This window comes from Sapajus apella, unplaced genomic scaffold (assembly GCF_009761245.1).
Source record: "Sapajus apella isolate SASKATOON/1434 unplaced genomic scaffold, GSC_monkey_1.0 scaffold19, whole genome shotgun sequence".
NCBI lineage: Eukaryota > Metazoa > Chordata > Mammalia > Primates > Cebidae > Sapajus > Sapajus apella.
In genome coordinates this window covers 2,781,417-2,800,179 of record NW_022436959.1, presented here as the reverse complement: position 1 = coordinate 2,800,179, position 18,763 = coordinate 2,781,417, and the positions used below count along the sequence as shown (strand labels likewise).

Sequence of the window (18,763 nt, the reverse complement as noted above, 5' to 3'; positions counted from 1 at the left end):
TGAAAAAGCAAAGAAGATACACAAATGATTTTTATATAAGGCAGAATCTGCCAGGGACTAGTAGGTGAAGAACGGAGTCCTCTGGGAGTTTGGAGAAGATAGTGATCGTTATTACATTCAGTTAGAGTTCTCATTAGTATTCTATTAAACTTATTTCTCTCATAAAGTTATTTATACTATTCTACCACTTAAAGATTTGTTTGTTCATTTCTCAGACCTCTTAAATAGCTAAAATGCTTATAAATAAAATCCCTACAAAAAAAGTGTGTCCAAAAAAAAAAGTTTGAGATGAAACTGGTTGACCTGTTAGAAACATTGGTTGTTCAGAAATGCTTCATAAATATGCGAATATATGTACTCCGTATCCATCTAACTCCACATTTCCCAAATTCTTTTGCACACAGAATACTTTTTTCATGGCACATTCATCAAAACCACAGGTTGGAAAACAATGTCAGAGTACCTCAACTTTGAAAACGTAATTGTTTCTCAAAAACTTTTGAATCTTGGCAACCATATCTGAACACATACCTTTTGGTTTATTAAAACATAATGTAGTTATCTAAAACCTGTAGCCTACACTCTTAAATGGAGAGCAATTTTTACATAGCAATTTTGAATTATTTTCTTAATTTTATATACAATTTACTTTTAAAATAACTTTAAAATGGTCTAAATTTGTTAATTACAATGTCATAAGTTGAAGTATATATGTAATAATATATATTTTATATAGTATATATATATATTTACACACACACACGCACACATATATATGTAATTTTGAGAGGGAGTCTCACTATGTCACCAAGACTGGAGTGCAGTGACACAATCTTGGCTCACTGCAACCTCCGCCTCCGGGGTTCAAGTGATTTTCCTGCCTCAGCCTCCCGAGTAGCTAGGATTACAGGCATACACCACCACGCAGGGCTAATTTTTGTATTTTAGTAAAGACGGGGTTTCACCATGCTGGCCAGGCTGGTCTTGAACTCAGGACCTCAAGTGATCTGCCAACCTCGGCCTCCCAAAGTGCTGGACTGAAGTATATTTTAAGAAACTTAACTTATAACTTATTTGCCTTTGTTTTATAAATCAAAGTTACCTGAGAATCAAAGTTAAAATATACATCTGAAGTACAAGGAACGGATAGGAAAAACTTTCACGGAGGGGTGGCGTCCACATCACACGGGTGGCCTGAAATCAACAAAATGCCCATTTCATATCATGCTTACTACAACAAACCTATTTAAAAACCAGGGGTGAGTTTGTTTTAGTAATTTTAATACTAGGATCACTAGATTCCATTTCCTAGCGTCTGGCATAGCTTCTCAGGTTTTGAAGCTCTCTTAATGCATGAGGCCATTAAGTAGAGAGCAATTAACTACCATGTACAGAAACCAGCAACAGATAGATCAGACATATGTCTTAGAAACAATTTTTATTTTTAGACAAAATGCCCATAAGACATATGGGAATTTTGATGGAAAAATTTTCCATCAAAAATTCTAAAATTCTAGAAAGAATGTAAACTCTTATTACTTTGTAAGAGTCTTAAAAGTTATTGCTCCTCTTCCAAGAAACCAAAATTGTAAATTTTGGAAGAGGAATTATGATACCTATAAGAAAGTCAACTCATCCAACAGTTGTCTGGGACACTCAGAGAAAAAGCTTTGTCTTTCTGTCAACACATTGTTGAATGACAATACATTTGTTTGCTTTAAAATAATATATATAAGGCTTTTATGTATAATTATTATGATTTATCTGATTTTTAAAAATTAACCCAAATATTACGATTTACCTAACTGATTTTTAAAAATTAACCCAACAGCAATGGATAAAAGTGCTTCTACCCTGGCTGGGCGTGGCAGCTCACACCTGTAAGCCCCAGCACTTTGAGAGACCTAGGTGGGTGGATCACGAGGTCAGGAGTTCAAGACCAGCCTGTCCAACATGGTGAAATCCCATCTCTACTAAAAATACAAAAATTTAGCCATGCGTGGTGGCACATGCCTGTAATCCCAACTATTTAGGAGGCGGAGGCAGGAGAATTGCTTGAACCCTGGAAGTGGAGGTTGCAGTGAGCTGAGATCGCATCAGTGCACTCCAGCCTGGGTGAAAGAGCAAGACACCATATCAAACAAACAAGCAAGCAAACAAACAATTTCTACCTTATGTAAACTGTGTCAAAACATGTTAAATATTTTGCTCCCAAGAGCTAGTAGAGTCTCACTCTTTTTCATTGCCATATCCTCAGGATCTAACAGAGCATGGACATAGTATGTACTCAATGTTTTGTTGAATGAATCCACTGTATTTGAAATAAGCTTCTACGAGCTCTTTTTTAGGTGGACTACGTTTCATTGGGCTGAATTCGTAAGTTAATGTCTATTTTGAATTCAGCACTTTGCATTACTGAATGGGCAGCATGACATAACAGAAAGAAGTGAGGGAGCAGATGGCAGTGTCTTAACCGTGTGCCTGCTGTCAGGCCTGAGGCCTCTTTCATTGTTGCTAAGGGGAGTGCAGTATGTACAAAGTTTTAGTTAGGCAAATGAATAAGTTCTAGAGATCTGCTGTACAATATTGTGTTAATACTGTTTTGTACACTTAAAAATCTGATAACAGGGCAGATCTCATGTTACTTATTCTTACCACAATAAAAAAGTTGAATATATATATATGTTATATATGTTTCTATAAAATATAAACATAATTTTATAAATATATGTGTGTGTGTGTGAGAGAGAGAGAGAGAGAGAGAGAGGATTTAAAAGCAGACAGACACAGAATAGGAAATCCAGCTTCATCGTGTAGTGAATAAGTAACTTAATTTTCTTTAAATTTAAATTTCATAACTTGTATGGTGAGGCTACCATCAACCCCCAAAAAAGTTTAGTAGGAATAAATCAGATGATGTACATGATGTGATTCAACTCAACAAGTACAGTATTTCTCTTTCTCTACAGAATACATGTATATTTTACTAAAAATAAGGCAAGAGATTTCATGTTTGAAATTCTAGCTAAACATTTCAATCAACATGATTAAAATACCAGTTTATAACACAAGGGTCTTTAAAATACTGTGAAGTCATAAGTAGTATACAATTATATATTGTTTTAATGAAAACATTTTCTTGTTCCTCTACAGCCCCTTCTATTTCTTAAAAATTGCTTTCTAGAAAACAGACCTCTCCATGGTTGAAAAATAAGCACAGTACTGTAATAAAACCTCCTAGTTGAGTCCCACTGCAAAAGAAAAAAAAACAGTATATAATCAAAATTCAAGTAAAATATAGTGAGTTTTTCAGTTATCTCAGAATTTAAAAATCAGTTTTCCATATTTAAAACATAATAGTAATCAACCATACCCATGTAGTTTATATTTAAATACTGAATGTACAATTCTAAAAAGTGTACATAGTGTACACATAACCTCAATTTTATAATTTATTATAGCTAAAATACTTTTAAAATAAAATACATAAGGTGTGAACATAAAATAATTTTTAAGAAACAAGCTAGCACTTTAGAGTCTAAATCACATCCTTAGAATACTCTGAAAAAAGGCAAATTTTTATCTTTTGAAATTCGATTTAAGGGACTGAAATATGAAGACAAGATTCTAACAGTTTCATTTAGCAGTAACTTAGAACTGTCTAAACTACTGCAAATATTCCTTATTTGAGTTCCAGAGAAGCAGTAACGCAGAATACAAAAATCAGATGAAACATAAAAACCATTTCTTTTTGTTTTTCGGAGTTTTTTTTCAGCATGAATATTATTTACTAGGGTTCAATATTTTGTTTACAGCATTGTTTTTATATGAGGTAAAAGTTACATATAATGAAAGGCAGAAATCCTAAGTAAACATTGGCTGAGCTTTGATAAATACACACTTGGAATAAGATATCCTTCTTAAAGACTAGAGCCTAATAGTGCATTTTATATTCCACAACTATATAACCAATTTAGAGAGACTGGCACCTCTTAGGTAGCCCTCCCAATGAAAAAACTGATTTTAAAATGTTTTAGTCATTGTGGTATAACATTTTCCATATTAAAATATAAAAAAGGTAAGAAATACAAACTATTTTTTAAAAATGGAACTTTTTAAAACACTTTAAACCTGCCCAATCTCAAAGCAATTATTTTCCTCAAAATACTTTAATGAGCTTACATATTTCTATATGACATACATAAAAGTGCATTGAAATAGAGAAATGATTGTACTGAGTCCCCACTTGCCAGCCTCCAAGAATCAGTTACTGACCTGTTTTTTCAGATTAACATAACCATTTCTATATATATATCAAACTATGATTTAAATTAATCTGTTTTTAAACAAAATACAAATGGAAATATGCAGTATTTTTTTTTAATTTTGTACCTGGATTCACTCATTCAAAATTGTATTTGTAAGATTCAACCATGTTGTATGTAGCTGTATAGTTCATTCATTCTCTTTATTGTATACTGTTCCACCATGTTAATAAATCAAAATGTATTTATTTCTTTGTTAACGGATATGTAGGTTGTTTCCAGTTTGAAGCTGTTGCAAATAATGCTACTATATTAATGCATGTACTTCCTAGTACATGTGTGCTAGACATTTTTGGGAATATATACTTTAAATTAGAATTACTGAGTTACAAGTTATCTATAACTTCAACTTCACCAGATAATGTACACTGTTTATCAAAATAGTTGTACCAATTTATATGTCCACCTGTGGTGGATAAAAGTTTCCTTATCAATCTGTTAGATGTGAGTTGGTATTTCACTGTGGTTTGAATTTGTATTTTCTTTATGACTAATGATGGTGGTCAACTTTGCATATGTTTTATTGACCATTTGGTGTTCTTCTGAGAAGTAATAGTTCATAAACATTTTGTCCATTTTTCTATCAGGTTATCTTTCTTCTTTGTCTTTATCTTCCTACTCTAATATAAACTTCATGAGGACAGAGATTTCAGTTCTGTATTCCAAGCGCCTAGAACAGTGTTCCAGGTCACAACAGGCTTTCGATAAATATTTGTCAAATTAATGAATGGAATTTCTGGATAGTAGGTGGTATTTACTTTGTAAATATCTTCACTGACTTTGTGGTATTTTCTCCTACAGTTCTTTTGAGGAATTGAAGTTCTTTTCATCAAATTTATCAGTTTTCCTCATGGCTGGATTTTTACATCTTGTTTAAGAAACCATTTCTTATTCCAAGTGACTGATATTTTTCTTTATTACATGATAAACATTTTATAAATTTGTCTTTCATATTAGAGAGTGTTTAATCCAAGTTGGAGTTACTGTTTATATAGCTCCAATTTCTTTGTTCCATGTGATCTCCCAATTATTCCAGCACTTTATTAAAATGCCTGTCCTTGCCCACCAATCTGCAATACCCACTTTTCCATATATCAAATGCCTTTAAATGTACATTTCTGCTTCTGAGCTCTGCTTCTGGGCTCAGTTATCTATTTGCCTATTCCTGTGCCAATATCATGGCATATTTTTACCTTAGCTTTATCATATAGCAACCATTGATAGCGTAAATTCTCATTTTTCAAGAATATCTTGACTGTATTTGGCCCTTTGCATTTCTGAATAACTTTTAAATCAGCTCATCAAAGTCAACAGAAAATATGTTGGAATTCTGACTGGTAAAGCACTGAATCTATAAATCTTTTTAATATAAAGTCTTCAATCAATGAATTGAAGATTTATCTCTCCACTTAGATTTTCCTAGACATACCTCAGTAATGTTTTAATCATTTTCCCATAGCTGTCATATGTATCTTTTGTTGGATTTATTCTTATGAACGTCATGCTTTTAATGCTATTCTAAATAGCATCCTTTTAAAATTTCATTTTTTCTTTGATGCTAGTATATGCAATTTATAATTCTGAATTTTAATATTAATGTTTGCATCTAGTAACATGTAAATTTTCTTATTATAAATACTGTATCCATAAACTTTAAACATTTTCTAGATATATGATGTAATCTACTTTTAAGAACACTTGTTTCTTTTTTTTTCAAGTTTTCCAATCCTTATACTCATTACTACTTTTCTTTTCATGTACTGTGCTGTATAGTATCCCTGGTACAACACTGAATATGTCACTAGTTTGCATTGATTCTATGCTAGTCTTTTTTATGTTGAAAACTTCCCAAAACAGTGTGCATATTTACTAATCTCTATTGTTATAAGCCCTATGAAAACTCAATAAACATTTGTTGAAAGAGTAAAGTTATTAATTATAAATTTTAAATGTTTTGTAGGACAAGAATAACATTGTAAAGAAACCTGATGATTCAGTTAGGACTATGTTCCATTGAAAGAAACAGAAAACCTAATAAGAGTGGCTTACACATTATGGATGTTGTTTATTATATCATTCAACAAGAAAATGAAAGGTAAGTATCAGTTGGCATTGGTTCAGCAGCAGAAGGACTAGGCCAGATATATCTGCTATTTTTATGGCCTTTCCCTTACAGTCACAAGATGACTGCTGCAGCTGTGGGCATGACATCCTAGCGTAATAAAAGCAGGAAGAAACAGAGAAGGGGCAGCTAAATCTGTCCTTTTGTGAGAAAGGCAGATACTTTCCCAGGTGTAACTAAAACTGACTTCACCTTCATTTTCATTAGCAAAAGCTAGCTGACATGGCTATCTCAGGGAGCAATGAAGTGCAGAAACAAAACACATGACCATTGAAATAAATTTCAACTTATCACCTGAGACCGGTCGCACTGCTTCTTCAAACAAAATTGTGGTAGTACTATCAAGATAGACAGGCTAGCAGGTGTAAGTGCCTGCCACATGTGATACACAGTTTTTTCCACTGCTTAATTTCACCCTTAGAATATACAATTAGAAATAAGCTGCTACTACTGCTAACCAAAGATCTCCTCCAATGTTTTATTAATTTTACACATGAAACTAGGAGGTATCCCATTAAAGCCTTTGTTAGGAAATCTTCATTAGTTTTAAAAAATACTTACAGGATAAAAGGGATCCCTTTAAGATAGAATTTTAGTGATAGCTCCCGTTTCTGAATATTAAGCTTCTGAAAAATCAAATAAATCCACAAACTTTCCTGATATGAGTCTAATCTCATTAATTTTCCTTTTTATTTAATCAACAAATATCAGCCAGTCTGTGTAAGCCCAATGAAAGGTCTCTTAATTCAGTAGTAGCCTTACCTCAGGTATGCTCCATACATGAAGAACAATCCCATCATTAGTCCATTTAAAATAAAGATTACACCAACATAAAAGCAAGCAGGCTCTCCCAATCCTTTGAAAAGATACAGATAATTCAGTGTTTAATGAATACAGGACTGTAAAGCGATTGGGCATAATTATCTCAGTGCTTTGCAATCAAGAGCTCATGAATTTGCTGAAAGCATTTGCTTTCCAGATTGCGGCTGTGTTTAATTCTTTACCCTTATAAGAGTTTCTATGTATGTTTATACAGACACATATATATGTGTGTGTATGTGTATATATATGTGTATATGTGTGTGTGTGTGTGCGCGCGCAAAACACATGACTGTTGAAATTAATTTCAACCTATCACCTGAGATCGGTCTCACTGCTTCTTCAAACAAAATTGTAGTACTGTTATCAAGATAGACAGGCCAGCAGATGTAAGTGCCTGCCACATGTGATACACAGTTTTTACACACGTATATATACACATACACACATATCTGTATAAACACACATATATATATATACATACACGCACACATGTAAGCTCACCCTTAATGAGGTATTATATAGTTATTTTTATAATTGTGTTTGTACTTTAATGAGTTACTATTATACTATAATGATTTGTTGAGGCTTCACATTTGTTTAGGTGATGCTACTGTAGTTCAGTGTCTGGAACTCTCTGTAGAACCACTTAATGAATACAAAAGAAAATTCATTGCATTATTTTCATCTTTTGCTAGGCTCTAGGAAGAGTTAAGGTATGGTTTTGACTTCAGGGTACAGCTTTAGTCTCTATGTACTTCACAATCATCCCACAGAATTCTCAGAACAATTTATGATATTAGCCGATATAAAAATACTTTTCTTATGGTTGAGAAAACAGAACATAGAATATTCAACTTGTTAAAGGTTATTTCACTTTAACTGGCTGGAGCCAAAGTCTGAAGGCTGGCCTTCTGATTCTTTCTGCCTCTCTGATCACTCCTTCCATCAGTTCCAGTAATTTCTCTCATTTTATGTACCTCTCTAATATTGGACCACCTTAGGCTTCACCATATGCCCTCTTCATTTCTCCATCCTCACATTCTCCATAAAGAAATTCTTCCACTCCCATGGCTCCAATGATCTATATACAGACGACTCCAGGTCTACATTTAGTCCAGAACTTTTTCCTTATTCTTACATACCCAGACAGCCACTTGACGTCCCCACTCTGAGGTCTCTTAGGTACCTCTAAGTAATGCATACACAGTGAAGCACATCAATGCAAACCTGCTGCTGTTCAAATGTGTCCTACCATTCAAAGGAGCTCAGTTACTTAAGCTAGAAACCAAACTGTGTTTCACATGATTCTTCACTCGCCCTACCAAACAATTACCGAAGCTTGTCCACTCTACTTCCAAAATCTCTCTCAAACCCAGGCACATCCACGTTATCCTTCCTGCAATCACTTGCTCAGAGCACAACAGTCTCCTGCCCGGCCTCCCTGAACCGGCTTTTGTCCCTTTACTAATATTCTTTCCATACCATTGACTACATATTTTTTTAAATCCAAATCTGTTAAAATTTTTCAATGGATAAAGTAAAACTCCTTCACCAGCACACGCCCTTCGTGATCTGACCTTTGCTTTGATTTCCAAAACCGTTTCACATCGTTTTTCCTCTTTGTTGCTTCCAGGAATTCTAGCCTTCTTTCAGCTCCCTCCTGCTTCAGGATATTTGAATATGCTATTCCCTATTCTTAAAATACTTCTCCTCTCTTACTCCTAATGTCGGCAAAACTAACCTATCACCTATTGGGAATGTAATTAATACCATATTTAGGTGATCACTTTCACCACTCAGACAGGGTCACATCTTCTAGCTGACTGAATCATTACAAATTCTCTCATTGGCCAAATCATGAGCAAACTCCCCTTCACAATTGCTTCAAACAGAATAAAATACCTAGGGATATAACTAACAAAGGATGTAAAGGACCTTTTCAAGGAGAACTACAAACCCCTGCTCAAGGAAATTAAAGAGGACACAAACAAATGGAGAAACATTCCATCTCATGGTTAGGAAGAATCAATATCTTGAAAATGGCCATACTGCCCAAAGTAATTTACCGATTCAATGATATCCCCATCAAGCTACCAATGACCTTCTTCACAGAACTGGAAAAAAACCCCTTAAACTTCATATGGAACCAAAAAAGAGCCGGCATAGCCGAGACAATCCTAAGCGCAATGCCAGAGACATCACGACCTATAATCAAAACAGCATGGTACTGGTACCAAAACAGAGATATAGACCAATGGAACAGAATAGAGGCCTTGGAGGCAATGCCACACATCTACAACCATCTGATCTTTGACAAACCTGACAAAAACAAGCAATGGGGAAACGATTCCATGTTTAGTAAATGGTGTTGGGAAAACTGGCCAGCCATGTGCAGAAAGCAGAAACTGGATCCCTTCCTGACACATTACACTAAAATTAACTCCAGATGGATCAAAGACTTAAACATAAGACCTAACACCATTAAAAACCCTAGAAGAATACCTAGGCAAAACCATTCAGGACAGAGGCATAGGCAAGGACTTCATGACTAAAACACCAAAAGCATTGACAACAAAAGCCAAAATAGACAAATGGGACCTAATTAAACTCCAGAGCTTCTGCACAGCAAAAGAAACAATCATTAGAGTGAACTGACAACCAACAGAATGGGGAAAAAAAATTGCAATCTACCTATCTGACAAAGGGCTAATATCCAGAATCTAATATCCAAAGGGCTAAAACAGATTTACAAGAAAAAAACAAACCCATCCAAAAGTGGGAGAAGGATATGAACAGATACTTTTCAAAAGAAGACATATATGAGGCAAACAAACATATGAAAAAATGCTCATCATCACTGGTCATTAGGCAAATGCAAATCAAAACCACATTGAGATACCACTTCACACCAGTTAGAATGGCGATCATTAAAAAATCTGGAGACAACAGATGCTGGAAAGGATGTGGAGAAATAGGAACACTTTTACACTGTTGGTCGGAGTGTAAACTAGTTCAACCATTGTGGAAGACAGTATGGTGCTTCCTCAAGGACCTAGAAATAGAAATTCCATTTGACCCAGCAATCCTATTACTGGGTATATACCCAAAGGATTATAAATCATTCTATTATAAGGACACATGCACACGAATGTTCATTGCAGCACTGTTTACAATAGCAAAGACCTGGAACCAACCCAAATGCCCACTGATGATAGACTGGACAGGGAAAATATGTGGCACATATACACCATGGAATACTATGCAGCCATTAAGAAACGATGAGTTCATGTCTTTTGTAGGGACATGGATGAATCTGGAAACCATCATTCTCAGCAAACTGACACAAGAACAGAAAATCAAACACCGAATGTTCTCACTCATAGGCGAGTGTTGAACAATGAGAACACATGGACACAGGGAGGGGAGTATCACACACTGGGGTCTGTTGAGGGGGCAAGGAAGGCACAGCGAGCGTACAGTGGGGAGTTAGGGGAGGGGTAACATGGGGAGAAATGCCAAATGTAGGTGACAGAGGGATGGAGGCAGCAAACCACAATCCTGCATGATCTGCACATGTACTCTAGAACATAATAAAAAATTTTTTTTAAAAAAAGTCTCTCATTTTATGAGGCATTTTCTCCAGTCCTTTACATTTTACACAAAAAGTATAATTGCCCCTCAAACATCCTCATCAATTCTATTTTTACTGAGGGAATCAGTAAAAAAAAAAAAAAAAAAAAAAAGGAAGGAAAATACAGATTTAGTTTATATTCTAAAGTTGAATGTTGTTGCAAGTCTAAAAATATATTCATAAAATATAATAAGTAATCATGTTGTTAAGAATTTGAAGAAATAAAGAAAAAAACAACAGTGTTAGTGTTATTCAAAGAGATACATGTGGCTTTGAACAAGAGTCTCAAGGGAAAGCACCATATTTGAATTGTGAAAGTGCTGAAATGCAAACATCTTAAATGGTAGTGACCACTATGTAACCTGGAAAGCTGTTAGATGATTCCAAAAGTGGTTCTTTGACAAAGGCACCAATGTAGAAGATAAATAGGAAGACTTTTACTAGTACTACTCATGGACTCTGAGCATATATAAAAAATAATTCTTCTAAATCAATCTATTATTGCATATCTGATTTTTAAATATGTATGCATAAATTTATATATTAACTGTTACAAATAGATATTTGACTATTTAATCTATCCTCAAAATTTATATATTGAAGCTATCCCAAAAACCATCTTTCTGTATCTTCTCATTCTGAAAGAGAAGACTTATGGTCAAGATTGCCTTACAATGGGATATGTTAATACTCAAATTTGTAAGTACACAGCCTTCCTTCTCGGAAAACTACTTTAAAATGTAAGATACTCATTGAGGTGAGTCAGTTCTAAATTTTTTTTCAATCAACAACAGTTTACAATAATTCTAAAAAGTGAATAATAATATTATTAAATGTTTATGAATGTTTACAAATGACAGCAGAACAGCTTTTTGGAAGAAACATGCCTTCACAGCTTTGAACTTCATTAAGAGGTTCTATTCTGGTGACATTCCAGCAGGTCTTAGCTTCTAGTCCAAATAAATTCATTATTCCCATGAATGTGCGATACCAGGAGGCTATGATTACCTTAAAAAAGATAAAAACAAAGAGATAATGGAGGAAAATACATTCTCTTCATAATAATAATCTTTCCAAAATACCATTTTGTGATGGTTGCCTTACACATTATAAACTCTAACAATTTAGATCATTTCTCTTGTGAATCAGTCACTTAAAAATTATATATTATGCTTCTACATAGAAAAATATTATATATATGGTAACCAATTCTATGATATAAATAACAGTAAATGTAATTCAGTATAAAAGTATATAATTAAAATATGGTGATTAATAGAAAAACACAAAAATTTACAGAAACATTTCATAATTCATTTCATTTAGATCCTTGAATTTATTTCTTCATAAAATATATAAAATATGTTATAAAAATTGAACAGAATGGAATAATAGCTCCTGTGCCCATTACAATTTTAACCAAGCACAAGATTTAATTGAACAACTCTTTCAAATCAGCAATCTATTTTTAAAAGCTCAAGACAAAGGAAAAATAACAACAGAAAAAAATTCCAGCTAAATATTCCTTTCTCAGAGGTTTTTTAAAAATAACATTATACATTCTGGAAAACTAATATGAGATCATTGGGGAAAAAAGTTAAAAAATAATGAGTTGAAAGAGAAACTAAGTGCCTCTTAGAGCTAACCACTTTTAATGTTTTGGTGATTGGCAGAGCACAGTGGCTCATACCTGTAATTCCAGCACTTTGGGAGGCCAAGGGAAGCAGATCAGAGGTCAGGAGTTTGAGACTAGCCTGGGCAACATGGTGAAACCCCATCTCTACTAAATATACAAAAATTATCCTGGCATGGTGGCAGGTGCCTGTAATCCCAGCTACTCAGGAGGCCGAGGCAGGAGAATCGCTTGAAACCAGAAGGTTGAGGCTGCAGTGAGCCGATATTGCACCACTGCATTCCAAACTGGGCAACAAGAGTGAAACTTCAACTCAAAAAAAAAAATATGGTGATTATCTTTCCAGTCTTCCCCCTAGGCATTTAAAACATGTAACTAGAGTTACTCAATACTAGGTAATGACATCATATTATCAATGTTAATGTAATATACATTACTAAACATTATAAACATCTTTCCATGTCTCGCAAGTGTAGATTTATTATGCAGTTTGACATAGTAGCGAAAGCATGGCTTTGATGTCAGAATTGAACTTAAATTTGACTCTGTAAGTCACAGTTTCTATGGTCTCAAGTAATCCTTCAACCTTAGAAGGCTGTCAGTCACTTCACCTCTCAAATGAATTTCATCATAACCATTCTGCAAGAGAGGTGAGATAAGAGCTCATAAATACAGTCATATGTGTTCTATGTCCTAAGTATAGTACTGGTATATAGTATGCAGTGAATGCTTTTACCTTTTTAAAAGATTCTGTTCTAAATGTATATGTTTTATTTTTAAATGAGAAATTAGTCTCCTGTGAACACAAAAGTATGAATATAAAATTCAACATTGTAGTGCTACATAGCGTTGTCAGTAAATCCAGATTCTCAATTTTTTATCTATGTGATGTGAAAAGATCAGGAACAGCTCCTGTTCTTCATAATAGTATCAAGTTTTGAAATCAACTGAACTACATTATAATTACTTTTAACATTTTTCATAATGTCGAAAAAGAAATGGAAAACTGTGCTAATTATTCAATATTGTTGAATAAGTTAAAAAAAAAAGTCTCTGAGACCATACTGTTAGAAATTAATGAAACAGGAAATAGAGAATTTTGCTACATAAAGGGTCTGATACAACCAAAAAAAATTAAAATACTAATTATCAAACACTGAGAGGAATGGGGCTAGTATAATAAGCTACACCCTCATTTTATATAGAGAGTAAATCAACATTAACTGAAATTGAAGATACAGGAAATAGGGTTTTTTTTGTTGTTTTTTAAATTTATTTTATTGCATTTTAGGTTTTGGGATACATGTGAAGAACATGCAAGATTGCTGCATAGGTACACACATGGCAGTGTGATTTGCTGCCTTCCTCCCCATCACCTACATCTGGCATTTCCGGTTTTTGCATTTACATTAGTTATGAAGATAGCCATGAAAGTAAATAAAAACAGAAGAGTGTCTCTAAAGGGTAAGCAGGGATGCAGAGAAAGTTGGTGCAGAAAAATGTTGCTTTAATCTTAGGCAGGTCTATATTATACAACTGTTACTAATAGGAATTACATTAAAAACAGAAATGAAAAACAGAAAGAAATCTGAAAAACTTTCCAAGTACCTGGAAATTAAGCAACACAACTTTATTTATTTTGTTATTTGTGTGTGTATGTTTCTAGAAGGTTTTAAAAATATATTAATTTTATGTTTAGGGGTACATGTGCAGAATGCGCAGGTTTGTTACATAGGTAAACATGTGCCATGGTAGTTTGCTTCACCTATTGACCCATCAACTAAGTATTAAGCCCAGCATGCATTTGCTCTTTTCCCTGATGCTTTCCCCTGCCTTGCTCTGCCCTGCCCTGCCCTTTCAAGCCCCAGTGAGTTAATTATTCCCCTCCCTGTGTCTATAATAACACAATTATAAATTGCCAGCGGATCAAAGAAGAAATCACATAAGTTAGAAAATAATTTGAACTGAATGAAAATATAATATATAAATATTTAAGTAATACAAATGTTTGCTATTGGCAAGATGGAGTGGATATACTTTTCCTGATTACTCCCTTCAAGTACAACTGAAAACCCTTTGAGTTATATACAAATGAAACATAAGAAGGCTCTGAAAAGTAGAGAGAAGACAGACTTGAGACCCAAAGAACAACATGGTTATGAGTTCCATGGGCTCTCTCTGTGCCTCATTTTCTCAGATTTGGAGTTAAAGAGACTGGCAATCCAGATATGCCAATGGGCACTGCTATGGTTTAAATGTGTCTCCTCCAAAATTCAGGTGTTGAAACTTAATGGCCAATGTGATAATATTAAGAGATGGGACCTGTAAGAGGTGACTACACCATAAGGACTCCTCCCTCATAAATGAGATTAGAGCTCTCTTGCTTTCCTACTGTCTGCCATGTGAGGGCACAGTGTTTCTCGCCTTCAGAAGATACAACATCAAGGCACCATCTTGGAAGCACAGAGCAGCCTTCAACTTCCTTGGACTCCAGAATTCTTGGACTCCAGAAATTGTGAGATATAAATTTCTATTCTATACAAATCACCCAGTCTTAGCTGTTTTGTTCAAATAGAAAACAGACTAAGAAAAACACACAAAAGTACCAAGAAAGTCAAAAGACCAGAAAAGGGCAGCCTAGAAATACAGAAAACCTTTAGATTTATCATCTCTCCGCTCCAACTAATTGCCAGAGGGAAAAAAAAATGTGGTTTCACCCTTATCAATAAACAAAGACCAAGTGGGGAAGCTAAACTTCCACCCTCCCTAGACTTTGTTTGTGTTTTTTTTTTTTTTTTTTTTTTTTTTTTTTGAGATGGAGTCTCTCTTTTGTCACCCAGGCTGGAGTGCAGTGGCATGATCTTGGCTCACTGCAACCTATTCCTCCTGGGTTCAAGCCAATTATCCTGCCTCAGCCTCCCAAGTAGCTGGGATTACAGATGCCTGCCACCACGCCTCGCTAATTTTTGTATTTTTAGTAGAGATGGGGTTTCACCATGTTGGCCTGGCTGGTCTCGAATTCCTGACCTCAGGTGATCCTGAAAGCAACAGGATGGTGTCCTCTCCCTTTATACCTTCCTTTGCTGGAGTGGTGCCAGAGATATCCAGTTAAAATAGCAGGTTTAAATAAAACCCAGTCTCATAACATAATACTCAAAATGTCTGAGCTTTAAGTGAAAATCACTCATCAAGAACCAGAAAGGTCTCAAACTGAATGAGAAAATAAATAGATTCCAACACTGAGATGAAAGAAATATTAGCATTATCAAGAATTTTAAAGCAACAATCATAAATATACTCTAATGAGCATGCTTAAAACAAATGGAAAAATTGAGATGCTTACCAGAAAAATAGAAAATCTCAGCAAAAAACAGAAATCAATACTAAGAACATCTCTCAAAACCACACAATTACATGGAAATTAAACGACCTGCTCCTCAATGACTTTTTGAGTCAACAAATAAATTAAGGCAGAAATCAAGAAATTCTTTGAAACAAATGAAAAAAAAGATACAACATACCAGAATCGATGAAACACAGCTAAAACAGTGCTAAGAGGAAAGTTTACAGTGGTAAATGCCCACTTCAAAAAGCTAGAAAGATCTCAAATTAACCTAATATCATATGTAGAAGAATCAGAAAAACAAGAGCAAACCAACCTGAAATCTAGCAGAAGACAAGAAATAACCAAATCAGAGATGAACTTAATGAAATTGAGACACAAAAACCCATACAAAAGATCAACAAAGACATAAGTTGGTTATTTGAAAGAACAAATAAGTTTAATAGACCACAGGCTAGACTAAGAAAAAGGTGGAGAAGATCCAAATAGACATAATCAGAAATGACAAAGGAGATATTACCATTGACCTGGAGAAATGCAAAAACTCTCAGAGACACTTATGAACACCTCTATGCACACAAACTAGAAAACCTAGAAGAAATGGCTAAATTCCTGGAAATACATAACCTCCAAAGATTGAACTAAGAAGAAATGAAAGCCCTGAGTAGACCAATAACAAGTTCCAAGATTGAATCACTAATAAAAAGCCTACCAACCAGAAAAATCCATCAGAGGGCTTCACAGCCAAAGTCTACCAGACATATAAGGAGAGTGGGTCCCAATCATACTGAAACTATTCCAAAAAACTGAGAAGGAGAGATTCCTTCCTTACTCATTCTATAAGGCCAGCATCATTCTGATGCCAAATCATGGCAGAGCTACAATGTAAAAAGAAAACTTCAGACCAATATCTCTGATGAACATAGATGCAAAATCCTCAACAAAATACTAGCATACTGAATCCATCAGCACATCAAAAGCTAATCCACTCAATCAAGTAGGCTTTATTCTTGGGATGCAAGATTGGTTCTACACAGGCAAATCAATAAATGATTCCTCACGTGAAAGAACTAAAAAAAAAAAAAAATCTAAATAATTGCAGAAAAGGCTTTTGATAAAATTCAACATCCTTTTATTTTAAAAACCTTCAACAAGCTTCCAGGGGAGCTGTGCAGCAGAGCTAAGTGCGGAGTGCAAAGCCTGGTGCCGGGTGCAGAGTTGAGTGCTGAGTGCAGAGGAACCACTGACATTTAGGGATGTGGTCATAGAATTCTCTCTGGAGGAGTAGCAATGTCTGGACACTGCACAGCAGAATTTATATAGGAATGTGATGTTAGAGAACTAAAGAAACCTAGCCTTCATGGGCAGACAAGCAAACTCATCAAGCAGCTCCCTGACACCACAGCCAGGTAAATCCACAAAGATGGGAAAAAAACAGCACAAAAAAAGATGAAACCATCAAAGACCAGAACACCCCTCCTCCTTCAACGCATCACAACTCCTCAACAACACAGGATCACAACTTGACTGAGGAGTGCAACAAATTGACAGAAACAGGCTTCAGAAGGTGGCTAATAACAAACATTTCAGAGCTAAAGAACATGTCCTAACTCAATGCAAAGCAACCAAAAACCTTGAAAAAAGTTCAACAAAATGCTAATTGGAATAACCAGCATAGAGAAGAACATAAACGACTTGATGGAGTTGAAAAACACAGCACAAGAACTATGTGAAGCAAACACAAGTTTTAATAGCCAGATTGATCAAGGAGAAGAAAGGATATCAGATATTGAAGATCAACTCAATGAAATAAAAAGGCAAGACAAGAGAAAAAAAGAGTGAAAAGAAATGAACAAAGCCTCCAAGAAATGTGGGATTATGTGAAAAGACCTAATCTACGCTTGATCGGTGTACCTGAATATGATGGGGAGAATGAATCCAAGCTGGAAAACATGTTCCAGGATATTATCCAGGATAACTTCCCAAGCCTAGCAAGGCAGTCCAAATTTCAAATTCAAGAAATACAAGAGAACTCCCCAAAGATATTCCTCAAGAAGAGCAACCCCAAGGCACATAATCGTCAGATTCATCAGGGTTGAAATGAAGGAAAAAATGCTAAAGACAGCCAGAGAGAAAGGTCAGGTTACCCACAGAGGGAAGCCAATTAGACTCACAGCAGATCTCTCTGCAGAAACCCTAAGAGCCAGAAGAGAGTGGGGGCCAATATTCAACATCCTTAAAGAAAAGAACTTTCAACTCAGAATCTCATATCCAGCCAAACTAAGCTTCGTAAGTGAAGGAGCAATAAAATCCTTTATGGACAAGGAATTATTGAGAGATTTTGTCACCACCAGACCTGCCATACAAGAGCTCCTGAAAGAAACACTAAGCACAGAAAGGAAAAAGTACCAGTCACTACAAAAGCAAACCAGTTGGCAAAGACCAAAAATGCAATGAAGAAAATGAGGCAACTAATGGGAAAGAAAACCAGTCAGTAACAAAATGGCAGAATCGAATCCACACATAACAATATTAACATTGAATGTAAATGGCCTAAACGCCCCAATCAAAAGATACAGACTGGCAAACTGGATAAAAAGTCAGAACCCATCAGTGTGCTATATTCAGGAAACCCATCTCACATACAAAGACACACATAGACTCAAAATAAAGGGATAAAGATTTACCAAGCAAATGGAGAACAAAAAAAAGCAGGGGTTGTAATCTTAGTCTCTGATAAAATGGACTTCAACAAAAATCAAAAGAGACAAAGAAGGACACTACATAATGGTAAAAGGATCAATCCAACAGGAAGAGCTAAGTATCCTAAATACATATGCCCTCAACACAGGAGCACCCAGATACGTAAAGCAAGTTCTTTTTTTTT

At 34.9% G+C, this 18,763-nt stretch overlaps 1 protein-coding gene and 1 long non-coding RNA gene across 6 annotated transcripts in view; one reads left to right on the top strand and one right to left on the bottom strand.

The window, feature by feature from the left end:
• LOC116557358 overlaps positions 1-18,763 on the top strand; it is a 231,370-nt gene that overhangs the window by 113,725 nt on the left and 98,882 nt on the right. The gene's annotated exons all lie outside the window — the stretch shown is intronic.
• Positions 1-18,763, bottom strand: part of DPY19L2 (dpy-19 like 2) — a 109,525-nt gene that overhangs the window by 75,059 nt on the left and 15,703 nt on the right. For all 4 annotated transcript variants that reach the window (XM_032286814.1, XM_032286813.1, XM_032286812.1 and 1 more), the window contains exons 5-8: positions 11,788-11,908; positions 7,210-7,303; positions 3,194-3,251; positions 1,103-1,194 (exon numbers count right to left, since the gene is read on the bottom strand). In XM_032286814.1, coding sequence (XP_032142705.1) covers positions 1,103-1,194; positions 3,194-3,251; positions 7,210-7,303; positions 11,788-11,908 — 365 coding nt within the window. The remainder of the gene's footprint in view (positions 1-1,102; positions 1,195-3,193; positions 3,252-7,209; positions 7,304-11,787; positions 11,909-18,763) is intronic.